Source organism: Zootoca vivipara, chromosome 3 (assembly GCF_965207765.1).
Source record: "Zootoca vivipara chromosome 3, rZooViv2.hap1.1, whole genome shotgun sequence".
Taxonomy (NCBI): Eukaryota; Metazoa; Chordata; class Lepidosauria; order Squamata; family Lacertidae; genus Zootoca; species Zootoca vivipara.
In genome coordinates, this window is record NC_142586.1 from 57,234,351 (window position 1) to 57,261,920 (window position 27,570).

General features: G+C 39.3%; 1 protein-coding gene across 50 annotated transcripts in view; it reads left to right on the forward strand.

Annotated features, from left to right (window-relative positions):
* EYA4 (EYA transcriptional coactivator and phosphatase 4) overlaps nt 1-27,570 on the forward strand; it is a 118,944-nt gene that overhangs the window by 55,587 nt on the left and 35,787 nt on the right. For 14 of the 50 annotated variants that reach the window (XR_015948976.1, XM_035108944.3, XM_035108935.3 and 11 more), the window contains 4 exons: nt 5,663-5,712; nt 17,765-17,889; nt 20,313-20,381; nt 26,693-26,788. Coding sequence is in view for 49 of the 50 variants with exons in the window: in XM_035108944.3 (XP_034964835.1) it covers nt 5,663-5,712; nt 17,765-17,889; nt 20,313-20,381; nt 26,693-26,788 (340 nt within the window). In the remaining variant the exon portion in view is untranslated. Of the gene's footprint in view, nt 1-5,662; nt 5,713-6,533; nt 6,580-8,966; nt 9,125-17,764; nt 17,890-20,312; nt 20,382-26,692; nt 26,789-27,570 lie in introns of those variants that run through there. The other 36 variants (XM_088666197.1, XM_035108964.3, XM_088666200.1 and 33 more) reach the window with 7 other exon arrangements.

The window sequence follows — 27,570 nt, forward strand, 5'->3', positions numbered from 1 at the left end:
CCTTGAAGTCTGTTGCCCTGTTCTCCCTTGCGTGAGGAGTGTTATATTACTGCATATTGCTGGGTCAAAATCGCAGTGTGATTTCAAAACCAATTTTGGCCAATATATTGAAAAATTTCACAGCGCTAAAATAGACCATAAAATTTGATATATTACCATGCAAAAATGACCAAAAAAAAGTTGGAGGGGGAAGGCAGGGGATGGGGCTGTGGACCCCTAATTGGGAACCACTGACCTAGAGAGATGTTAGAGCAGGGTATTACCATAGAAGCCTGTAAAGGTAAGGACAAGGATCTTATGCTGAATGTGGAAGCAGATAGAAAGCCAGTGAAGAGATTTAAGAAAGGGTTTCATATGATCAGAGTGACAAGATATGTAAATGATTTTGGTACTAGAATGCTGGGTGGAAATGGAGGACCAGATGAGGCAATAAAGGACTAGAGAGGTCACCTTCTGGGTTCAAGTACAGTTCCACTTGTCTCACCGCTTTCTTCCAGAAAAACCCGCTGTTTACCTCTGAATTGGCGCATGGGACAAGCAGAACTGTGAATGAACTATCTGTCAGCCTAACGTGTCTTAGAAGTGTTATGAGAATAAAGTGGGATATAGGTGGTGGTGGTAAGTAGAGAATTACCGGTATATAAGCTGTGTTGAACTTGAAAGAGTAGAAATAAAATAAAAAATAAACTTTTGTTATGATATTTTGTCCTTTCTGTTATGTGTTGCATCATTCCTATTCCTCTCCTCTGCCAAATGTGGGATTCAAGTTGGAGTATTTGATCGGTATGCCATGTTCTGAATGTTCACATCAGTTCCCATTACAGTCATATCTCTGGTTGCAGCCACTTCAGGTTGCATCTTTTCGGGTTGCGCTCCATGCCATACCTGGAAGTACCGGAACAAATTACTTCCATGTTTCGGCGTGCACACATGCACAGAAGCACTAAATTGTGCTTTGTGGGTTGCGAACGTGCCTCCTGCACGGATCACGTTCGCAACCTGAACTTCCACTGTATTACCGTGTTTCCCCGAAAATCATATATATTTATTTTTCCTCAAGAAGATACAATATGGCTTATTTTCAGGGAATGTCTTATTTTTTTTACGCATTCAGCCTCACTTCTTTCTTGGCGCCCTCCAGAACTGTGCCTATCACTATTTTCGAGGTATGACTTATATTGCGCAAATGCTTAGAAATCCTGCTATGGCTTATTTTATGGGTATGTCTTATTTTCGGGGAAACACTGTATGAATTGAAAAAGGAATATGAGTTACAGGTTACGTTATAAGCTCATTGTGCTTCTTACTGAGCCACTTCCAATTGCTAAAAAACCTTCATGTTGCAGGCAGCATTTATCCAGATTGTCTGAGCCCACAAAATGCTACTGGAATAAAGCATGGTTTGAGATTCTAGACCACCCCTTCTCTTGCAGCCTCTGTTGCTGCAGGAGAAAGTGATGGCAGGCTGTTTCTCTTAATCTCTTGGACTAGTGTTCTAGCCGTAATCCTGCAATAGGAAACAGGCTGAAAGATTTGTATGGATCACCTTAGGTGTGTTTGGTAAGACAATCCCTCTACTTCCATGAGCCAGTGTTTACCTGATCTTATGACAGGGAGGTGGCATTATGTGGCATCCTCTCAAGCTGTTTGTACACCTGTCATAATGCATGTTACCAGCTGTTCCATCATTGCATCTTGTGCCAAGTGCAGATAATGCACCTGAGAATGCACATAAACTTCTGCATGTTGCCATCTGTTCTCACCATTGGACCTTGAACACAATTCTGAGAATCAATGTAGTGTACCAATACTATTCGAAAGGTGTCTGACTTGTGAGCAGAGTAAAATATTGTTATTGAGTAGCTCAGTTCAGCTGAAACCCCATAGATGTTCCAGAACTATGTTATGAATTGGCTTTATTCTGAGCAATGAGTGTTGTCATTGTGCTAGATAGGGGAAATAAGGTTCATGCTAACCCTGATTCTAAGAATGCCCGCTGGCAAACAAATCCTATATCCTTATTAAATCAAGTGCTCTTTTTGCGTTTCCTGAAGAAATCTAAGCTTTCCCATTTTCAAGAATGGTAAGATCATTCTTATTAAAATAAGATTTTGCTCTTTGGCATGATATTTAGTTAATACGATTATTTTATTGTTTTACAAATAAATATTAGAATGGCAACCCTGATGCAGTTATTGCTAGTTCACAGGACCAAGCACACAGTAATAATGGTTTTCATTGATCACTGCTAAATTGCTCTGTTTGGCAAGGTGCATATGATCACTGCAACTCCAATGTAGTATTGTCAGTTCCCCAAATTAGCACTTTCAGTAAATATGCATGTAAGATTCAAATTTGCTAGCAGATCTGGTAATAAGAAGTTCAGATAACGTATCCTTTATCTTTCTAGCTCCTTTAGTTCAGTGTCTTTGCCCATAGGTTTAAAATTTAGACCGAGTTCAGACATAAGAATGGTTTCCTGTTCCATGTCTACTAGCAGATGGAGATTGGACACTCCCCTTTTAAATACACCACAGTTAATCACAAAAGTTAGTTAACTGTCATTTGTTCAAACTATGATGAATGATAAAAATGCAGAATCAAACAGTGTTTTCAATCCTGACTGGTTTTTAAGTCATAGTTTAAACAAGCCTCAATTCCTTCAGTTCAGATATGGGGAACTGTGGTTTGTTTAAAACAGTTGTAGGGGACCTTTCCCCCAGCATGCCAGATCTATATCTGTCCTATCCTTTACAAGCTAAATTTGACAGGTAAGTGGGGGCACTCACCTGACATCACAATGGTATCAAGTGACAAGGCTCTTTGAAGGGTCACTCCTAGTGTCCCTTCAAAAAAAGCTTGCTCCAGGTTCACAGAGGGGTTTCTATTATTATTATTTTAAATTTTTATTCATTTTTCAATAAAACATACAATTAACTCACTTTACAAACACCCACTAAATAGACAATAAAAAAGAAAAATGAAAACGAAAGGAAAGAAGAATAACAACAATAATAATACAATCTTCTCTTAATATCTACCTTGCTTAACATTGTTATATGGACTTCCTCGATTCCCCCCTCACTGGTTCCATTTTTAATTCATCTTTAGCAATTTTCATATTATATCTTAAATAATTTTCAACGACTTATAAATTTTCATCTTCCTCTATTTCATTAACACATTCTTCTTCATTATCCACATTTTTGTTATCAACATTTCATCATTATCCTTACCAATATTTCATCAATTATTTCTATCCTATAATTGATTTCAAACCCATTTATCTTCTGTTTTACCCCCTAGCCTAAAACTACTTCCCAAAAAATATCCATAATTTTAAACATTACTTATTTTTCCCTAATAGCATTTAAACATTTACATCTACCGTAGTTCTACCCCCCCCTCCCCTGGACTCGGAGTCTGCTGGCATCTTCAGGAAAAAAAGTTATATCCAAACTGGTTGCAAAATAGCATAAGTTCTTCATACATTAATACTCTTATAGCCATTTATGGAAAAAGCATTTAGCAATCACTCACTGTCATATAATTTGTGTTCTCTTCGCTGCTGACAGTTCACAACCTCAAAGAGGTAAATAAATTCCTTTCTTTTGTGACATCATAATGGTGGCTCACTGATCCCTCCGGGGTGCTGACTCCAGCGTATAAGGGGGCTTTCCCCAGTCCAAAATAAATCTTTACAGGGATAAGTTCAATCCTTCTCCCCTTTACCCTGCCTCAAGGGAAAAATTTTATGTCCAATCTTTGGGAATTTAAAGCTTTCTGAATATATTCCCAGCTTCGGGAAAGGTAACTGCTTCTCAATTCTCTCAGTGGGGGAGATCGTATTTAAATCTCCCGTGGCCAATTCCTTCAATTTTTAAAACCCAATATTCGGATTACTCACAGTGCAGTCCTTAAATTTAAAAGTTGCTTTGGAAGAATTGACTGCTGATACTGCTCAGTCTTGCAGCTTCATGCTGTCAGGGGAAGCGTCTTTATCCGATGTGCTGGGGCTCCGACTCCCTCTCTCTCGGGGGCTCAAAACAGAACCTTACCTGGGAGGGAGGAGCCCGTTTTTTGCGCCCGCCGGACAACCATGCCCCCAAAATGCTCGATTTGGGGTTCTTTAGGGGGGTCCGCTGCGCTGGAGTGGTTTCCCCCATCCCTGACGCGCCAAGGTCCGCTCCGCCGAACGGACCTTCGACTGATGGCAGCTCCGCGATCAACCAGAAGTCCCCAGAGGGGTTTGCATTAAAACCCCTGTTAAAACAGGATTTTTTGCTCCATTTTAGCAGGCATTTCAATGCAAACCATGATTTTGGAGCAAGGTGTGTTCCAACCACCTATCAACTATTGGAGTGGGGAGTGTACCTTTATTCAGCAATAATTTGGGGCTTATTTTAAGCTCCTAATTGTTTCTTTGAGGCCACGATGGTATCCGCTCTACCCCAACATCACATATGACATCAGGTATGGGGCAGTTGGGTGTGGTTTTCCAGGAATGGCCTGATGGGTCAAAGTGGGCCTGTGGGCTAGACATTCACTCTGGTTTAAAAGCAGAAGCAAAAGCTGCTGATCTTCTTGCATATGCAAATGAAGGGAGCAGGATGGAGAGACCTGGCTCTTCAGTGGCTTCTGTGTACAGATCTGGTAAATTAAATTGCCTTTTTAATCAACAGAATGTATAAAATACCAGTTTCAACTCTTTTAAATAGAGAGGGTGCCTAACTTGTGTGTATCCTAGAATAACTATTTCTAAACATATGTCTCAATGTCCACTTATACTGCTGTAAATAGAAAGATTTAGGGGAATATTAAAGGGGAGCCATGTTTTGCAGAGGCTGCAGTTTGTCATAGTAAAGGAGAGTAAAATATTCTGATGCAAATGTGCTGTATAAAACACAGCTATAATTTGTTTAGGAATTTAAAGGGCATACTTATAACAATTGATCCAGGTTCAATTAAAATGCTGTAAGCATCTAATAGGAGGTCTTACTGTATATGAGATTCAGAAGACACAAATGCTATGCAGAATGTGAAAAATCAAATTTAATATATATATTATGCTCATTTCATGATAAACATTGAGTTATTGCACAGATTGAAAAGACAAAGTACATACTAGATTATAGATACATATGGATAATACTTGCAAAATATTTGAACTGGAGCAACACACATTAAGCATACCGGATTTAGAAGATGAAAATTAATGTATGAATTATTTAGCTAACACTGCACTTTTGCCACAGAATCTGGTGTTTATTATTGTGAGCTTTAGCAGGAAACAGAAGCCATATCAGTTGGGAAAACATTTCTTTACAAAATTGAGAACAGTTTGGCTTTCTCGTTTCTAAGCAGGGAACCTGGTTCTTTGGTTTCTTTGTTCCAAGTCAGACTACTCCCAAACTATTTTAGCTGAACATTTTACATACTAACAGAGTCAGGGGAAGTTAAGTTGGCAGCTGTTCGTGGGATAATAATGAAGCACACTGTTTAGTATTGCATATCCGCACTGTAAAATGTGAGAAGTATTTTATAGAGACCATGGTGAGCAGGGCTCTGTCCATTTTGTGTGATGTAAGTGCATGAACTGTAGGTGAGGAAACTTTTTTTGTTTTTTCATGGGAAAGTAACTGGCAATCATAATCTGTTGCAGGTGAAGAAAGCGTGCACAGATTCGGATGTTTCAGAACCTCAGAATTCCAGGTAAAGCAACTAAACAGTACTTTGATAAATTCAAGTGCTATAAAGCAGTGGTGCTATTTATAAGAATAATCATGAAAGGTAAAGTTAAATGAAAATATCATGGAAGATCATTTGCTTTCATAGACTGAAAATAGCTCTTATTCTATTCTTCTGAATATATTTCACTTTAGATGTTATATTTTGGCTGGATTAAGAGCTAAATGTTGGCGTGTAGAATCATATGTATGACCAAATAATTTTGACTTTACTGTGTAAATGTCTGGTTTTTCTGTTTTATTGTTGTCTATGTATTTCAGTTTTGATGTTTCTAGTTTTTTATGTAGAGTAAAAATGCTACTGTTTGGAAAACAGTACACTGTTCAACATGTTTTACTATTTGCTTTACATATATTACTTTTATGACACTTTTGTCTCTATTTTGGACAATAAAGTAAGTAAGAATCACTGTAAACATGCCATCCAGTATTTATGTTCTGTTACATCTGTTTTGTGTAAAATTTGTAATATGAAGCAATTTAGGCCTTTTCTGAGTTGTTTCATCTATTGCTTCTGTTTTCAAATAGGTCTGAATATTACAAGTTTTTAAACAATCTCCACACTATCTTGATAAAACTTGGACTATCACCAGCAGCTAACAGAAACACAAAACACAAAATATTTTCTATTAAGAATGAGTTTCAAAACCCATCCTAAAAATAACCTTTTAAGTCACCATGTTGGGTGTTTTAAATTGAGAACCAAACAGCTCTTAAAAGCTTCCTAAAAGATCTACTGGATGACTGAAAAATCCCTATAATTTTTTATTTTGTTTTTTATTGCAGTGGATAATACATTTTCTAGGATGAATATTGTCCAAATGTAACTACTGTAAGTGGTTTGAAGTGTGGTCCTTCTCCTGCCAAGATCAATGAGAATTTTGTTATTAAGATCAGTGGTAACAATGTTCCTTTTCTATGCTGTTTTATGAGATTCTATCTTTCCTTCCTGTTCTCATTAAATGCTGGAGTTTTAAATATCTGTAACTGCTGCATACAGATATTTTCAATTGAATTAAGAAACCCGGTTAAGTGAGTGTATAATTTTTAGCCGTTCTAAAATATGAGTTCAATTGGTGTGTAAGAGAAGGGGCTAGTCTTAAGACATTGTAGTGCCAGATATGTTTATTACTATCTGAGATAAAGTCTAGTTTAAGCAAAATAAAAATCTGTACATTTTTTTTTATCATTTTGGGTATTACTGTTTGTTAGATTTTTATGTAGCTTTTCATCTGAAGAACTCAAGGTAAGGATATATGATTGCTGCAACCCGTCATTTTATCTTCACAACAATCCTGTTTGGTATGTTAGCCTAAATTATAGTGACTGATTTGAAAACTTCATGACTGAGTGGTGGTTTTAATCACCGTCTCTCCCTAGCTCAGATCTATCCTCTTACACCAGTGTTGAAAGCATTCTAAGGCTACAGTCCTAAACACATTTACCTGGGAGTTAGGCCCTTGGTTCTCAATAGAATGTACTTTGAGAAGAAATATACAGGATTATACTATAATTTCACCCATTCTTAGGACCGTTTCACTTACAGTATGTATCAGGGATGGGAAATTATATCCCATCTGGTGGGTTAAATCCTTATCTTGCCCCACTCCACAAGACAAGCTAGATAGGTACATGGAGAAAGCCACTTGTAGATCACCTGATTTCACAGTGACATCAGGTTATCTATTTTTCTCTCATGGATGATCAGCTGATTGTTGAGGGTTGGGCAAGCCCTAGCAATCAACTGATCATTGGGGTTTGCATAGCTCCACAAATGGCACTTTGCAGTCCTCAGCAGTCAGCTGCAAACCACCTTTGGCTCAGCCACATATTTACTTACTCTGCACTTGAGCAAGCAGGCATATGTGGAATGGCTAAAATGGCCTCATAGGCCAAACTGATAAACTGGGTGCCTAATTACACCTATGAACCCTCAGTTCCCCACCCCTGACAAATCCAGGTTAGCCACCATATGTATATGCAACTGGGAGGCAGTGGGAAATGGGCAAACTCTTGGAAATTTAGGCAGGCTATTAAAGTTTTTGTGTTTGTTTTAAATGCTCTAATTTTAATGTTACTCTGTTATTTTTAGATTTTTAAAATCCCTAATTTATATGTGACTTTAGTAATAGAATTTTTATACTGTCAATTAGGTGTTTTCTTTGCCTTTTGTTCTGAATCTATTTGGGGGTACTTTTAGTTTGCAAAGCTTCAATATAATAATGACAAAAACAACAGGGTGCTATAGAAGATCCTAGCTCTCTGACTGGTGTACCTGAATGAATGATGAATGAATGTTCACATTTTTACATTTTACATTAATTGGTAAAATAGTAAAATTGGTACAATTACATTATAATTAATGGTTTCCTCGCTATTATTCTAGCCACAGTTTATAATGAGCTATAGCTCTGTGTGCAGGAAACAAGCAGGAAACCGCTGTTTGTTCATACTGAATGGAGGAAGAAGAGAAGGGACAAAGGAAAATGTGAATCTGAGGCTCACCACAACATTACATCCACACAGGGGCCAAATTTTCATTTGCCACAGTTATGTATACTTATAAGTCTATTGGTTGACCAGAACAAGTACACAAGTTACCTGGAGCCTTTCTATCATAATGCACATTTCCTCATAGAATAATCAGTGTCCTTGCAATACTGAATATTTAGGCCATTTGGGGAATGGTTTTTCAGTGTATATATTTTTAAAAATCAGAGATTGATTAATTTTTTTATTTTTCATTAGTCTTTTTTATGCATAAGATTGAACTTATCAAAATTGTTGACCAAACAGAAAAGTTAGAAATGCAATGTACACTATTTAAAATCATCAGTGAACCTTTAGTCTGAGTGGCACTAGAGAGCACGGTTATAACATAGCATACAGGCATTGGGTATGATGAACATTCTTCTTAAAACAAGTCTTGTGAAAACATTGTGCGTAAACTGAAATGTCAGCACAAAAATGGATGCTGGAGGTGCTTTCACTTGCAGAATAGATCCTGGCCTGTTACTTGGGGCTAAAGTCTTTCCTTTATTTAGCTAGCTTTATTGTGTGTTGGTTTTGGACTTGGAAGTATTAGAATAAATGCAGATGGAATATGTTTTTGTAGTAGGGAAGTAATTAAGTTGGGTGTGGGAACTTCGTCAGGAGAATTCTTGGAGTGGCATGTGTGTATCAGCAAATTCTTTGTCTTATTTGGCTTTTCTTTTCTAGAAAGAAACTTTCAAGTTATATTTGTGTCTCAGTCATGTAAAGAGAATTCACTAATGCAAGAAAATATATTGGAGAAAAGAATGATTCTAGGTGTACCTAGAATGAAAAAGGAATGAAGGAAAGAGAAGTAAAGAAAGAACATGCAATAATAATTTCTGGTATTAGGCTGTTTCTGTAAAACGGTTATGCATTTTATTTTGTTTCTATAGCACTGTAACTTCAAGGTAGAAATTCACCACAGAAATAATAATTTTAAACAAATGTTTGATAATTTGAGCACAGTGTTGTCCTTCTGTAAAATCAATGTACACCCTGTGGGAAGTTATAGGTAGGAAATGCACATTAAGATAGACTAGTTCAGGCATCCCCAAACTTTGGCCCTCCAGATGTTTTGGACTACAATTCCCATCTTCCCTGACCACTGGTCCTGTTAGCTAGGGATCATGGGAGTTGTAGGGCAAAACATCTGGAGGGCCGCAGTTTGGGGATGCCTGGACTAGTTTGTTAGTGAATCAGCCTGTTAGTGTAGAAATCATAGAATCATAGAATTGGAGAGTTGCAAGGGACCATGAGGGTCATCTAGTCCAACCCCCTGCAGTGCCCAATGTGGGGCTAGAACCCCTGATCCTTAGATTAAGTCTCATGCTCTGCCAGCTGAGCTGTTATCCTTTTTTTCTTTCAGAAATTCAAAATGATGATGCCAACTCATTACATTCCAATGTTTCCTTTCTTGTCCTGCCTTTTTTCAGTCCCGATTTGTTTTTGATTTTATTCCATTTATTCCTCCTGCCTCCCAAATAGTGTGATTACAGTACCAAATTGTATAGTGTGGACTGGCAAAAGTGCTATAGAGGCTTTTATGGCCTCTAGCCTTTAATTTGAAGCTACTTCTTGAATCTCCTGATGTGTTTGATATGTCTGGGGTATTACTGATGAACTGCTGATGAACTGCTGCTTAACAATCATTCCATGCTGAAGGAAACTTTAATTTTTGGGTTCATCTAATTTTTATTTTTAAAATTGAGAAATAGTGTTGCTTTGTCATTAATAAATAAAGAGTTATTTACTTGGAGTAAACACATTAAAATGAATGGACTTGAAGTAACATAAGCCCATGGATTTCTGCGGGTTTGCTGTCAGTATGACTTAGTTGGATTTCACCTATTGGGAGTAAACTAGTAGCTAACAAAAAGACAAATCATCTGTAATACACCAGCTGCAACAGGAACCATTTATACTGTACATACATAGAAGCCACCAGGTAGAAGGTTCTACTTACCCTGTTTCTCATATTTTAAGACATACCCATAAAATAAGCCATAGCAGGATTTTTAAGCATTCAAGGAATATAAGCCATACCCCGAAAATAAGACATAGTGATAGGCGCAGCAGCAATGCCGGCCGCGGCAGGAGGAGGAGGAAAAAAATAAGACATCCCTTGAAAATAAGCCATAGTGTGTTTTTTTGAGGAAAAAATAAATATAAGACATGTCTTATAATATGAGAAACACGGTAGCTTTGCTGCATTGGACTTACAAATAAATGAGGGCCAATTAATTGACACAGAATCCTGAAAAGCTAGTGGAACTGTATGTCCCAAGTTCTCATGTCTGGGAGATTGGGATTTAGCCTGTTTTGGGTGGGGTTACATTGTAAATGACTTTGTAAATTTCAAGGGGTTGGTGAGTAAACAACCAGTTAGTCCCTGCAGTACTCAGATGTGCAATCTCTATCTCTTCCGAGCTCCGTGGCTTCCTTCTCTAATATTCCATTATTGGCAAATTGCTCTTGTATTTGGTGGCATCTCAGCTACAAGGGATTCTGAATGATAATACAGTGGAACCTCGGTTTATGAACACCTCGGTTTACGAATTTCGGTTTAGGAACGCCGCGGACCCATCTGGAACGGATTAATTCACTTTCCATTACTTTCAATGGGAAAGTTCGCTTCAGTTTATGAACAGACTTCCGAAACCAATTACACCCATGCTTCGGGTTAAGTACGCTTCAGGTTGAGTACTCCGCGGACCTGTCTGGAACGGATTAATCCACTTTCCATTACTTTCAATGGGAAAGTTCGCTTCAGGTTGAGTACTCCACGGACTGTCTGGAACAGATTAATCCACTTTCCATTACTTTCAATGGGAAAGTTCGCTTCAGTTTATGAACGCTTCAGTTTATGAACAGACTTCCGGAACCAATTGTGTTCATAAACTGAGGTACCACTGTAGTTGAAATGATCTAGAAATGACCCAGGTGGATTATTTGTGCCAGGAACCACTGTAGGTAGTTTGTCCTTGTTAGTTCTCCTGGACGTCTCAGCAGTTTTCAATGTACCATTGGTGTTCAGAATTAGACATGGTCCGATATGGATGAGAAAACTGAACTTTTAGTTAAAGACTGAAGTGTTATTGATCAGTTGGTCCTCCTCTTTGGCAGTGAGGAAACAGTTTAGGATTGGAATGTTCTCCCCTTGAATAATGAGCTGTGTACCTCATTGTCTAGGAGATAATGGCACTGGGCAGAAATAGTGTTTTTGTCTAGTCTTCAGTAGTTGAAGACTAGTGTATAGAAATAATTTCTTTTTTTGGGGGGGGAATCCAACTTCCATATTATGTCCAGGAGCATGTACTCATTTCTGTATTTTGTTGCTTTAAGGTTACAAATTAGCCTGGGTTGGTTTGCACTTGCCAGTGACCCTATGCAAGCATGGCAAAGGTGTGCATGGCTGCCAGTGGATTTCTGACCAAGTTGCACTCCACAGAAATTCTGGTTTTTGCATTTCAGGTGAAAATTACTCGGTTTTTCACATGAAAATGCCAATTCACCCCAAACACTGTGTCCGTATAAGATAACAACAAATAGCTGTGAATGAAATGGATTGCATTTGGGGAAGCACAGAAAGGTGGCAAGGAACCAGTAGAAACATGCTTATATTTGTAATGTGAAATAAAAATATATGAGTAGGACTGAAGGATGGGAATAGGGATCTGTGATAAGGAACAAGAGAAGGTAGTTGCTGGAGCTGAAAGCCAAATAAAGGAGGCAAGAAAGTAATAGGGGCTTGCACGTGTAAATAGAACATGTAACAGGAGGGGGGGACCCTTTAATTATAGTTATTTAAATCTAAAGAAAATGATTTAAGAATAATATTAACTAGAATAGATTTTACTGTTTTTCACTTTACTAATTTATTAAATCTTCATATAATTTAACATATACAGATAATTCAGATTATAAATACAGATTATAAGTACATGATATTCTTGTAAAGAAGCTGGTAAAATGCGGGCTAGACAATGCTACCATTCAGTGGATTTGTAACCGGCTGACTGACCGAACCCAAAGGGTGCTCATCAATGGCTCCTCTTCATCCTGGAGAGTAGTGACTAGTGGGGTGCCACAGGGTTCTGTCTTGGGCCCAGTCTTATTCAACATCTTTATCAATGACTTGGATGATGGGCTTGAGGGCATCCTGAGCAAGTCTGCAGATGACACCAAATTGGGAGGGGTGGCTAATACCCCAGAGGACAGAATCACACTTCAGAATGACTTTAACAGATTAGACAACTGGACCAAAGCAAACAAGATGGATTTTAACAAGGAGAAATGTAAAGTACTACACTTGGGCAAAAAAAATTGAAAGGCACAAATACAGGATGGGAGACACCTGGCTTGAGAGCAGTACATGTGAAAAGGATCTAGGAGTCCTGGTAGACCACAAACTTAACATGAGTCAGCAGTGTGATGCAGCAGCTAAAAAAGCCAATGCAATTCTGGGCTGCATCAATAGGAGTATAGCGTCTAGATCGAGAAGTAATAGTACCACTGTATTCTTCTCTGGTCAGACCTCACCTGGAGTACTGTGTCCAGTTCTGGGCACCACAATTCAAGAAAGATACTGACAAGCTGGAACGTGTCCAGAGGGGGCAACCAAAATGGTCAAAGGCCTGGAAACAATGCCTTATGAGGAATGGCTTAGGGAGCTGGGTATGTTTAGCCTGGAGAAGTGACGGTTAAGGGGTGATATGATAGCCATGTTCAAATATATAAAAGGATGTCATATAGAGGAGGTGAGAGGTTGTTTTCTGCTGCTCCAGAGAAGCGGACACGGAGCAATGGATTCAAACTACAAGAAAGAAGCTTCCACCTAAACATTAGGAAGAACTTCCTGACAGTAAGAGCTGTTTGACAGTGGAATTTGCTGCCAAGAAGTGTGGTGGAGTCTCCTTCTTTGGAGGTCTTTAAGCAGAGGCTTGACAGGCATATGTCAAGAATGCTTTTCCTGCTTGGCAGGGGGTTGGACTGGATGGCCCTTGTGGTCTCTTCCAACTCTATGATTCTATGATTCTACTCAGTATATTATTAGGTTACCGTTTTTCATTGTCCACATTTTGGACAGCAGTTGGAGGATACAGATGACAGCTATAGAAGTAATTCTGCAATCATGAGCATCTGGTTGCTTGGCAGATTCCTCAAGCACTTCTCCTAATGCGTTTGGATTTGCCCATGGGCCTTTTATGTGGTTGCATCGCAGATGGGCTGTTTATACAACCTGGTTATCCTGCAAGTTTCCCTTTCTCTCCTCCTCCCCACCCCCCAATAAAAAAGTCTTCACTGGGAAAAAATCTTCACTGATTCTTTGACTCACACATTCTTTCTCCAAAAGATAAGATTCTTTATGAGTCTCATAAGTTCTCTGTATTATGATACTACATATAAGCCATCCAGAAGGCTCCCATATATCCACTTGTGCACCCGGAATTCGTATTGCTGTTGTGAATTACATTTAACAATCTATCTGTTGATTTTCAGTGTGTTTGAGTCTGTATTGTTTCTTTGAAAGTGACCAAATATAAGGTTAATTCCCAAAGTAGAGTAAGTTTACCTACTCTTTTAAGCGTAAAATGGATTTGCCTTTCCGCAATCAGTTCTCCACCTTAGGCTTTCAAAGTTCAAATCTGGATTTGGTTATAAGTGAAAATGAGTATGGTGGTCTCAGCCTAGTCCTTAGGGGTTTCTTGTCTGCTGTTCAGAAGAGGCCCAGAACTGGAATTGCAAGGTTGTTGCAGGTCATGATTTAAGGTATATTGGTAGAGTTTTGTTAGAAAAGTGTGCACAGCAGTTTAGGAATCTCTGTAGACATGTTTTTCAGCTGAATGCTTTCACGTTCAGAACACTGAAAAAGGCAGTGAGCCAAAAGTATGAATTCTGAGTTTTATTTTTACTGACAATTAAATGTTGGAGCCGCTTATTCTTTTGCCTGTATGCTTTGCAGTTCATTGTTGGGTTTGTTTGCCCATACAGTTGTAGATTTAACTCTTAAGACAAGTTGATAAGAAAAACAAATTACCCTGTTTAACACATTTCTGGGATTTCGAATCTAGCCCTTTTTGTCCCTTTATTAATTACTTGAGGCAGATTGTGAATAATATTTTAAGTTCTGAATATACATATTTAATTCTTTAAGATGATTAAGTACTTGAAAAATCTTTCTTTTCCTAAAAGGTAGATTGCACTTTTTGAAACATAGCATTGAATAAACAACAATATTAATTTTATTGTTATTTTAAACCACAGAGCTTAGGGCTTGCCGATCAGAAGGTTGGCGGTTCGAATCCCCGTGACGGGGTGACCTCCCATTGCTCTGTACCAGCTCCTGCCAACCTAGCAGTTCGAAAGCACATCAAAGTGCAAGTAGATAAATAGGTACCGCTACGGCAGGAAGGTAAACTGCGTTTCTGTGCGCTGCTCTAGTTTGCCGGAAGTGATTTAGCCATGCTGGCCACATGACCCGGAAGCTTTACGCCGTTGGCCAATAAAGCAAGATGAGCGTCGCAACCCCAGAGCCATCCGCAACTGGACCTAATGGTCAGGGGTGCTTTTACCTTTACCTTACTATCTTCTACTGCATTATCCTGATAGTTTTACTGAAGGCCTGCCTAAAATTCTTTTAAATAAGGGTAGGGAACCTCTAGGAACGTGGGTGGCGCTGTGGTCTAAACCACTGAGCCTCTTGGGCTTGTCGATCAGAAGGTCAGCAGTTCGAATCCCCGCAACAGGGGGAGTTCCCGTTGCTTGGTCCCAGCTCCTGCCAACCTAGCAGTTCAAAAGCACGCCAAAAAGTGCAAGTAGATAAATAAGTATTGCTCCGGCAGAAAGGTAAATGGTGTTTCCGTGTGCTGCTCTGGTTTCGGTGTTATGTTGCGCCAGAAGCGGCTTAGTCACGCTGACCACATGACCCGGAAAAACTGTCTGTGGACAAACGCTGGCTCCCTCGACCTGTAGAGTGAGATGAGCGCTGCAACCCCAGAGTCGTCTGCGACTGGACTTAACTGTCAGGGGTCCTTTACCTTTAGGGAACCTCTGGGCCACCAGCTGTTGTTGGACTACAATTCCCATTCTATCTGACCATCTAAGGAGTCCCAATCCTCTGTTTCTGCTGTCTACTAAAGTAAACTGCCTTATAATTTCTCGAATCCAGGAGCAGCTGGCAGTGAGGATTGGCAATCCACACCTGGCTTCCCAGCTGATGTTTGCCAAAGTTTCATACCCTATACTTCACAGGCTTATTTAACTTATATGCAGAATTCATCATGTGAAAGGCTGGACTGGATGAATCCCAAGCTGAAATTAAGATTGCCGGAAGAAATATCAACAACCTCAAATATGCTGATGACACAACCTTGATGGCAGAGAGTGAGGAGGAATTAAAGAACCTTTTAATGAGGGTGAAAGAGGAGAGTGCAAAATATGGCCTGAAGCTCAACATCAAAAAAACCAAGATCATGGCTACTGGTCCCACTGGTCTCCTGGCAAATAGAAGGGGAAGAAATGGGGGCAGTGAGAGATTTTACTTTCTTGGGTTCCATGATCACTGCTGATGGTGACAGCAGTCATGAAATTAAAAGACGTCTGCTTCTTGAGAGAAAAGCAATGACAAACCTAGACAGCATCTTAAAAAGCAGAGACATCACCTTGCCGACAAAGGTCCGTATAGTTAAAGCTATGGTTTTCCAAGTAGTGATGTATGGAAGTGAGAGCTGGACCATAAAGAAGGCTGATCACCAAAGAATTGATGCTTTTGAATTATGGTGCTGGAGGAGACTCTTGAGAGTCCCATGGACTGCAAGAAGATCAAACCTATCCATTCTGAAGGAAATCAGCCCTGAGTGCTCACTGGAAGGACAGATCGTGAAGCTGAGGCTCCAATACTTTGGCCACCTCATGAGAAGAGAAGACACCCTGGAAACCTTGCTGCCACCCGAAACCCCCAGCAACACAATCCACGCCCCCACCTCAGACCTACCCCACCCACCCCCGCCGCCCACTGATCCCCCCTACACAAACCCCCGCCACCCCAGACCACCGTCCTCCATGGACTCGGACCTTCACACATCCCGCGTCACACCCTCAACGGACTTACACCCTCCACACGCCTCTCCACAGTCAAAGACCCACGACCCTCACGGACCCTTCCCCCCTCAGAATTCCGCCCCACCACAAATCCCCTACACATTCCTCTACTCCAAAGGCCCACAATACCCTCCCCAACCAATACCAAGACCCCCCAAGGACCCTCCCCTCCCCTCAACCCTACCCTCCCCCCAATACCAGGACCACCCAAGAAACCTCACCTCTCCGTTTGCTGTCACTGCCACAAGAGCAATATTAAGTGTCCTCTTCCCCCACTCCAGAAATAATCCAAATTGCTTAGAGCCCCTCAAAGCACCCTACTCTCAAATGAAGGAACAGTTCAGGGGGGAATCATTCCAGCCTTATTATGAAAAGTTTAGTTGCCTGTGCAGATTGATCAGGAAGGTTGCCAAGCAAGTGTTACGTTTGGGTGATTTCCATAGTGTGGGTGACAAAGCAGAAAAGGTCCACCTATATCAATTTTCATGTAGGTAAATGATGGAGTTCTATATTAGAGAAAGTGTTCCTTCAGTACACCAGACACAGTACATTTAGGACTTTCAACGCTTTAATTTGGGCTAAGAAATGCATTGGCAGCCAGTACAGTTGACCTAAAATAGATGTAACATGACCTCTATATCCTCTCCTAAGCTGTAGAGAACTGCACTAGCTGCAGTCTTTGGGTTCTCTACATAGGGCACATTGGAGTACTAGTGCATGGGTGACAGTGACCAGATTGATCTCAGAGAGAAACTGTTGCAGCCATTATAACTGAGGCAGCTAGGAAAAGTTGTCTGCTTCAGGGCAAAACACCAGCAGCCGAGCATTAAATGATATGTATGAATCCTGAATATGCACCTTACTGTTAATTGACACACTTTAGTACTAATTTTATATACTTTATGCCAAGGCACATCCATATCCAGTGAATGTACTTTTCTTTAAACAGGGTATTAACAAGTGCACCTCAGTACTCCTTATAGATCCTGAGTGAATCATAGGGTTCCACCTTTAGCTTGCATGCATTATTAGTTACAGAGTATGACTCAGAAGGCCTTGTGGAGTTTCAGGGGATGCTGGGAAATATATTTTGTATTGCCCACAGTGGCTATTGCCAACAGGAGAGCATGATTTGGGTGGAGTGCTCCTGTTTTCCTGCTCCTTTCTCCTTGGCCTGCCAGTTCTCCACTGATTTCTGTCTAAAACAGTGTTGGGTATGAGGCTGATTTTAAGATACTGCTTTCTGTTATTCAGTATTTAATGATCAGGGAAAGTGTTTCTTTTCAGTGTGTATGTAGTTTCTATGGCCTCAAAAGGGTCTCTCTGCACACTTCCATTATGTAAATAGTATAGTAATAGTATTACTTTTCTCTCTCTAATAGATCTATGGAAATGCAGGATCTAGCAAGCCCTCATAATCTTGTGGGAAGCAGTGAAACACCTGGTAGTTCTAAACTGGACAAATCTAATCTTAGCAGCACATCTGTTACAACAAATGGAACAGGCGGTGAGTGAACACCTACCTCTTTCAGTATAAAAACAAAAAGTGCTCTGACATCTTTAGAGACAAACTGGTTTATGGTGGCAATACATCACATTAATGACGAAGTTGAAAAGTGGATAGATAGATATATACCATGGATGATAGCGTAAGGTAATCAGTTGTGTATTAGGTACAATCCTCTAATATAAAATTTATATCTATCTATATATAATCTTCTATCGCCAATATATCTCCATTAATCTCTGTACCTGTCTTAATGTTAGTCATCCTTCCACCTTACAACTGTTTTTCTTGCGTTGCAATTTGGCCTGTTCTTTGAGCTTGCTGAGGCTATTTGTACCAGCTCTTCCTGCATCTTATTATCCGAACACCCAACCTGGTGTTTGCTTTTAATCATCTTATTTAAAAATTGCTGAGCCTATTCTGTTCATCCAAACAAGTCTGGGTCTGATCCTTTTGGTCAGGTGCTGACATTCATAAGACAATTTTAGTGAGAGTCTGCAGCATTTGAGTAAATTTAAAAAGTTCATTATACTTTGGATCATTTTCATATTTCTAAAAGTAAATTAGCTTTCAGGAAAAAATATGTGTACAGGAGGTTGAAACCAGACTTAATCATGTTTAGCGTAGACCAATTGAAATCAGTGATGGGTCAAAAGCAGCATGACTAATTCTGGATTAAACCCAACATCAATATGTTTAATCTAAGTTTATTTTGCTTTTAAGGATTTTATGTTGTATGCCAAAGTCAACTAGTGAGTTTCTAAGGTGTCACAGCACTTTTTGTGGTCTCACTGACAGTCTATAGCCTGACCCACATGTTATACTGCTGCTTGTTGCAGCAGCCTCTGTGTGGTGTCTTATCCACTTAGTAGTTGTAACATATCTTGCTAGTTTTCTTATTATACTTCCAACTGCCATGGGGATTTTTATGCTGTTCGGTAACTTGGCAGTGGTTCACAGTGGCATAAATTCTGCATGGCAAGCAGAAGACTCATATAAGCAAAGGCATAACACATTACAGGAAGGGTAAGAGTAAGGCAGAGGCTTTTTTTAGTGTGTGTGTGTGTGTGTGTGTGTGTGTGTGTGTGTGTGTGTGTGTGTGTGTTTCGCTTAACAAAAATGTTCTTAAATCTGTTAAATTTTAGTTGGCTCATAAAATATTTGTGCTGACCTGCAAGTTCACATATTTGCTACAGTATTTTAACTCACAGATTATCATAGAAGGTAAAATCACAGCTTATCGAAGCACAGCTCAGTCAGATATTTGAGCAATACCTTTACATTTCATTTTGTGCATTCATTTCCATTTACCATTATTAAAAGGAAAATTAAACTGAAGGAGAACATATATAAAGTACTGAGCTTAGGATCCACTTCACCCTTTTTGACACAAGTGAGTCACCTGTTGTATCAGTGTTCCTGGGTGCATTTTAAATGAACAAAGTTGCTTTTTTTACTAAATCATGCCTTAGATTCTTCTAGCCCAGTGTTCGACTGTAATACAATGACGTTCCAGGTTCTTCCATGGTAGAGGTCTTTCTCAGACTTTCTGCAGGCAAAGTGTGTGAGGTACCACTGAGATTTGGGCTCTCCCTTGTCGGATGTATATCAATGAGTAAAAGAACCGTGATGAAAGTGTGGGCTTTTTTGCATGCAGGACTTGTATCAGAATATTTTTTAACTGGTCAGACTTGCTTGTTTTTGGAATTTAAAAACAAAATTGTTGTAAATGATGCAATACTATATTTGCCTTATAAAACAGTGAATCTCATGCCTTTGTCAGGTTGTATAGCTTAATAAAAAAAACACCATTTGTGGGTGTATGGCATGAGGCACTAAAATTGAAAGAACTAGTGGTTTGCTTGTGCGTGTGCATGTGTGTGAGTGAGAAAGAGAGATGGATTTTTTGAAGATTCTATGATTCAATATCAAGTGGACTAAGGGTGAGTATTTACATGGGTTTGTTTGAATGCAGACTTTGTCATGCTTGCTTGGCCAACCAAAATAAATGGCATTTAGTTAATAGAACACTTCAAGCATGACAAAATCTGGATTCAATCAGTACATTTTTTATCTGTATAATGCTCCCTATCATACAAATGTGTGTCCAAATGGGATAATACACCTACACCTGGGGTGCTGTGTCCTGATAGTATTCTAATGGAATCTGATGTATGTGTGATGCTTTGTCTGATTTGGTATCCAGAGACATGTTACTGAAAACAGGGATACTTATCCTATTTGTCTTTGTGACAGAAGCACCACACAAACAAGTACTATATGTGATAATTTACCCCAGTAGTCCTCCTTAAAAATGGTCTAGAGAATTTTCTTTCCTATTTTTCCCCTTATTATTAAAATTGTTGCTGTATGTTAAGCAGATTTTCAGAAAATGAACCACTATATACCATTCCAATTCTCAGGAGACAACATGACTGTTTTAAACACTGCAGACTGGTTACTGAGTTGCAGCACTCCCTCTTCTGCAACAAGTATGAGTAATCCTGGTATATTGCATGTGTGTGACTGGCTTCTTGATTGCTGTGTTGAATCTATGATATTTTGCTTTGTTCTTTTTGATTTGACATTTCACAGCTTTCTCGTCAGAACCCTTTAAATATTGAGAGAGAAACAGAGATTGTAATGTTTTACAATAACAAAGTATTTCTAATGTATTCTATATCTATCTATCTATCTATCTATCTATCTATCTATCTATCTATCTATCTATATCTAAAGTTGATGTGCCCATAGAAAAATATCAGATCACTTGGTTTCTTATAAACATCAATATTTACTAAATCATTGTGAATGTGCCATATATTCTTAGAAAGAATCTATAAACTGTTTTCTGACTTATTCAAGTTTATATTTGTAGCAAAGTTCAGATACCGGTATTTCTCCAGCAGAGGGAGAAATCCTGCAGCAGATATTTCTCTGGCAGCAAGGGGAGTAGATTGCTTGTAGTTCCTGGTTATATTGCTAATTTTCCACTGCCATACAAAGAGCAGTGCTCCAACATGTTATAATCTCCCAGCATCCTCTGACCAGCTATGTTGAGGGGAAATTACATTTTTCTGCAGAATTCACATAACATGCCCAACATTCCTTGCTGACCCCTTCTATTCTCTTCTGGCCGCATCTCTTCTTTCCCATCATGAGGGATCCCTACATACACTGACTTTCTCTTGTAGCAATGAATCGGTTTCTGCGTCTTCTGAACCTCATTGTTTTGCAAGCAGTAGTGGCACACTGTAATAGGTTGAACTTCTGTGACTGGTGTGTTGGCTTATTCTGCGTTTCAGCGGGATAAAGTTGACATTTTTGTTGTATATACTCCTCGCTTTCAAATTTGAAGTGAGCATCTCATGTTTCTTTTTAAAAAACAAACAGAATTTCCCCTTGACAGCAAGATTATTACAGCACCTCACTCCTCATTAGGTTTCTGTGCAGTTTATCAAACTATTGATGCAGTTTTCAAAATACTGCCATTGTGGCAATATAGAAAAAGTTGTTCCCCTTGTTTTTGTTGTTTAATCTGCACAAAATGTACAGTCATACCTCATGATACGTCCGCTTCATGTTGTGCCTTTTCAGGTTATGGACGTGCCAAACCTGGAAGTCCCAGAACGGGTTACTTCTGGGTTCGGTGCGTCCGTAACCTGCACACATGCACAGAAGCGCTAAATTGCGCTTTGTGCATGCGCAGAAGCGCCACAGTGCATCATGCACGTGCGCAGATGCGGCGCTTCTTGTTGTGGCCTTTTCATGTTGCGAATGGGCCGCTGGAATGGATCCCGTTCGCAACATGAGGTACCACTGTTTTCCAAATTACAAGTATTTTAAGTGTTTCAGGAATTTTAGGGTGGATAAACCAAGATGTAATTAAAGTATTTAGGCTCGTCCTCCATTTCTCTTCCTTCCCTTTTTCTGATGTATTTCATTAAGATTCTAATTTTATTTAACTAATGTTCAGCTGTCAAAATGTGGAACATAAATTTTGTAGGCAGAGAAGCAGAAATGGCAGTCTACTCATATCTGACACAGACTATGATTTAGTGCAGCTTGCACAAGTTTTGAGTTCATGTATTCTCCCCGCTTTTCTCTTTCTTTTGGTATGACCATGAGGAGGAGATTGTTTCTGTTTTCAAATAATTAGAATTTATTGTTATGTCTGAACCTGAACCTGTAGTTAATCTTAGCTATGGTATAGGGAAACCAACCAAGATTATAAACCACAATTGGAAATTGGATTGTTTCCCTAAACCATAGTTAAGAGTAACAGTTCGTCCAGGTTGGAATATAAAAAATATGTTGCTTTTAGTTAAAAATAGAAGCAGAACCTTACAATCTCTTCTTCTGGCTGTTATGAAGATGTAGAGGGGAGGGAGAAGCTGATGAAACTAGGTTTCATACATGCAACACTAAAACATGGTTTAGGCACTGCATTTGAATCATAGAATTGTAGAGTTGGAAGGGACTCTGAGGGTCATCTAGTCCAACCCCCTGACGTGCAGGGATCTCAATTAAAGCATCCATGACAGATGTCCATCCAACATATGTTTAAAACCTCCAAGGAAGGCGAGTCCACCACCTTCCGAGGGAGACCGTTCCATTGTGGAACAACTCTTCCTGTCAGAAGGTTTATCCTGATGTTTAGTCTGAATCTCCTTTCATGTAACTTAAATCCATTGGTTTGAGTCCTAGCCTCCAGAGCAGGAGAAAACAAGCTTGCTCTATCTTACATGTGACAGCTCTTTAGATATTTGAAGATGTCTCTCATATCTCCTCTCACTCTCCTCTTTTCCAGGCTAACTTATCCAATTCCCTCAGCCATTCCTCATAAGGCTTAGTTGCCCTCCTCTTCTCATGTTCCAGCTTGTCAATGTCCTCCTTAAATAGTGGTACCCAGAAATGGACACAGTACTCTAGGTGTGGTCTGACCAAGGCAGAATAGAGCAATATTACTTCCTTTGATCTGGACACTATACTTCTTTTGATGCAGCCTAGAATAGCATTAGGTTTTTTTTGCTGCTGCATCACACAATTGTCTTATATTAATCTTGTGTTCTACTAAGACCCCTACATCCCTTTTCTATATACTGCTGGCAAGCTAGATGTAAAGGTAAAGGGACCCCTGACCATTAGGTCCAGTTGTGACCGACTCTGGGGTTGTGGCGCTCATCTCGCATTATTGGCCGAGGGAGCCGGTGTACAGCTTCCAGGTCACGAGGCCAGCATGACAGAGCCGCTTCTGGCGAACCAGAGCAGCACACGGAAACGCTGTTTACCTTCCCGCTCTAGCGGTACCTATTTATCTACTTGCACTTTGATGTACCCCATCTTATATTTGTGCAGCTGGTTCTTCCTGCCTAAATATAGAGCCTTACATTATCCCTATTGAAATTTATTTTGTTAGTTTTGGCTAAATTCTCCAATCTGTTAAGATCATCTTGAATCCTGATTCTGTCTTCAGTGGCATTGGCTATCCCTCCCAGTTTGGTGTAATCTGCAAATTTGACAAGCATCCCCTCAATACCTTCATCCAAGTCTTTTATAAAGATGTTGAACAACACCAGGCCCAAGACAGACTCCTGCAGCACCACACTTGTCACTTTCCCCCCATGAGCATTCTTTAGGTTTGGTCAGCCAACTACCGTTAGCTACAAATCCACCTAATAGTTACCACGTCCAGCCCACATTTTACCAACTTCTCTGCTAGAATATCACAGGACTTGGTCAAAATCCTTACTGAAATCAAGATACAGTGGTACCTCGGTTTACGAACTTAAACCATTCCGGACGTCCATTCTTAAACTGAGGCGCGCTTTCTCTAATGAGACCTCCCGCCGCTGGTGCCCTTCCACCATTCGGATTCCATTCTTAGACCGAGGTAAAGTTCTCAAACCAAGACACTATTTTCAGTTTTGTGGAGTTTGCAAACCAAATTGTTCTTAAGCTGGACTGTTCTTAAACCGAGGTACCACTGTACACTACATCCACAGCATTCCCTTTTCATTACTTTTCATGCTTAACTTCTCATGCTTAAGTTCAAACAAATTTTACTGATTAATGTTTTTGTTGTAGATGTGAATTCTCAGAAGCAAACTTTAAGAATAGGAAAAAACAGTTTGGTTAGCATTTCAGTGCAAACCTATGTAATTCACACTTTTGAAACCAATGTACAAACTGAACCATAGCTAGCCTTCAAAATTCTCATGACTTTGTGATGCAATCTTTAACCAAAAAAATGTGTACCAAAATTTGCACTTTTAAAAAATTAAACCCCAAACACATACAGAAATCAGGTACTGGTAAATGGAATTGAAGAGTGCAAGAAGTACCAATTTACCATTGTAAACGTATTTAAATAATGTATACTTGCATAAGGTTTATAAAATACACAGATCATGTGAAGACCAATCCAATTCAAAAGGTAAAGTTCATATATTGTGAATTAATAGATTTATTTCCAGCCTTACCCATGTGAGGTAGGATAACTAATGTACCATTATCTCACTTGCTGCTATTTTGAAGTAGATTTGACTAACAACCCTGTGGTAAAGAACAGACAAAAAAGTATCCAGATGTGATTGTGTAGGATTTAATAGCCTGAGAGACAGCAACTTGCCCTATATCATCCTCTGATCTTCATTGGTTGAACATAGATTTGAGCCTAGTCTTCCATCTGCAACCCCAACCACTGCAATAGCCTGTTTATCTATGCATGGCATGCTTGTTTTGTTGAAGAATCCGTACCCTGATCTTTGAGTTGCAAAACATAATACCTGGATTTATCTTCCCAATCCCCTTTTTATACAAAAGAAACTTGACATACTCTTCACAGTGTGAAGAATCTGGCAATTGTAGGAAGCAATTTATTCTCCTTTCATGGCTGCCTGCTGGCTGTGAGACAGCCTTGTAACTACTGTAATGTTCTATCTTTCTAATGGTCACCGTTGCTTATTTTTTATAAATACACTAACTTCAATCATAGTATTACTCTTCCTCTGTTTCACAGCCTGCAATAAAAACTGAAAGATAAACCAACCATGGGCCTTTTGAGTTTTCAAAAACGATATGTTTTTCTTAGTGCACTGCACTTGTGCTAACATAAATCCAGCAACAGTATTGCAACTGCATGTTCCTATATAATAGAAATGGGCTGGGGGTGGGATAAGTCTTAAAAGGGATATGGAGAAATAACAATTTATTCCTATTGCTTTAAATATGTATATCAGAGCAATAGGTTCCCGTGATCTGGAGAGGAAGAATGCAAAGTGTTCAAATAACTAAATAAGAGAAGGTCCACAAATAAGTGTTGCATTTGGCAGGGAGTTGGGGATAGCCCTGCGGGTCTTTTTTATAGGTGTATGTGCTCTCATGCTAGTGTAAAACTTTGGTAAGTCACTTAACCTCTAAAGAAAATATTTAAAAAACTAAAACATTTCAAAATGTCATGGCAATGTAGAAGGCCACCACTTACCAAAGGCACAGAGATTGATTGATGTCATACATTTACACCTTGCCTCATTCTGCATTTGGGCAGCTCTCACCATAAAATCAATCAATTGGGTTTAATTCAGTGGTGTCTGTCCCTAGTGGGACGACTCTGTTGGCAGAATAGATTTCCTGCTGCCGCTTGCCATGCTGCCCAAAACCTGCTCTGGAAGGTTGAGAGATCTTTCACAGCAGATTGTGGGGTGGGGTGAGGTTGGATGCAGTAAGGAACAGGGAAAGAAGTCCCATCCCTCAAGCAGAATTCTTTTCACACAACATTGGATGTCATCCTCTAAGTCTAATAACAGCACAATCTTACACATGTCTGATAAGAAGTTAACTTATTGAATTACTCCCAAGTAACAGCATATATGATTGCAACCTGAATAGTTAAAAATAAAGCAGATTATTTGTTTGCTTTCGAAAGCATATTTTTTTAAAATTAAATGTATACTCTTGAAAATATCAAAACCGCTATACAGAGAGGTAATGAAACATACCATAAAACTATAAGTAATATAAAGCAATACAGCTGGAAACACATTGTTAAACTACATCAAAATGTCACAGGCATTATCCAGTAGGTTTCCGTGATGATTTGATAGCCAAGCAGCAATCACAATTGACAAGAGCAGCTAGTAGAAAGAAGTCTATTTTTTCAGTGGCAAAATATTTCAGTTGAAAAATTGATTTGCCTCCCACAGAAATATGCATGTTGAGAGAAAGCATTTGGATCTTGCACAACAAATGGATGATGATCATTCATTTGTTGCACCAAAGATAGTTTGAAAGATCCTATCTCATTATATTAGAATAATCTTTGGAAGATATATTTAGAAAAACCATGGTTCCTGAGGGCCTACTTTCTCCTCTTGGTAAGAATAGATCTGCTGATGTGCCACTGTATTTATTCTTAAAAAATTGAAAAGACACTAAATAAAGAGCTGAGATCTGCAGGTATAGGGCGGAATATAAATTCAATAAATAATATAAAAATAATAAGAATGCAATAAAACTGTTTTACTTGCCCAAAATATTTGTGTTTCCTTTTTATCCATGGTCCTTCATGGGTGGAATCTAGACTGGATTTATATTAAAGCAGATATGGATAAATATTGGCTTTTCCTTTTTGAAAAAGAGAGCAATTGTGTTGTAGTAGATTATTCTCAGAATCATACTAAACAGTTTCCATATTTGTATATATTTTTTGATCCACTCATGCAGAATTTTGCTATAGTTTGCATGCTAATTTGTGTGTAAATTTTTGAAGTAAAATCTCATGTTTGCTTATTTTTCTATGTAGTGTCTCTTCTTGCAGTCAAAACAGAACCTATGAACAGTAGTGAATCAACAGCAACAACAAGTGGAGATGGATCTCTTGACACGTTTACTGGGTCAGGTAAAGGCATAATACACTCATTGTATTGTAAAGTCAGTTTTTGTCAGTTACTCTTATCAAAATAAGGATGCATACTCAAAATTCCTTAATAAAAATTAAGTTATCTTTTTACTATCCTGATAAAGTAGTTAAAAGTCATGGTTAGTGGAATAACTAATCTTTGGTTAAAACTTAGGTAGCAGAGTTCAGAGTGCTAATATTGAATGGCCCTGTGTTGGTAGCAGGAGGGCAATGACTCCTTAAGGTTCCCTTATGTACCCTAGTGGGCAAAGAGGGAAGATCGTATGCAGCAGCAGCAACATGCCCATGACAACGGAGAGCAACTGAGACATCTGAATATCAGACAAGACAAGGAGCTATCTTGGAGAGAGGAGGGATCCAGGCCAGCCTCAAAACCAAAGACCATTTTTAACTCTGCTTCTGTGGGAGAAAGAATTCCTGAGGTTCCAAACGCCTCCACCCCCTGCAAATAATATGGTTTCAAATAGGCCCGCTGCACCCCCTGGCTGTCAAGGCAGACTAAGTTCCCCACTGACTTTGCCTTCCTCTGCTTTCCCTTCTGTCTAAATAGCTGCACTGCATGAGGCCCAACAAATGCCACTAATGGTCCATAACTCATCAGTCTCTGTTGCTGCCACCTCTGGCAAAATGTAGTACAACAACATCAAGAAAGTGCTCCTTTCACCCAGTTTTCTAGTAAAAAAACAACAGTGAGTCAGCTGCAGCTCTCACAGCAACTTCTCAGCACAAAAATGGACACAAAAAAATGAAACACTCTCCCT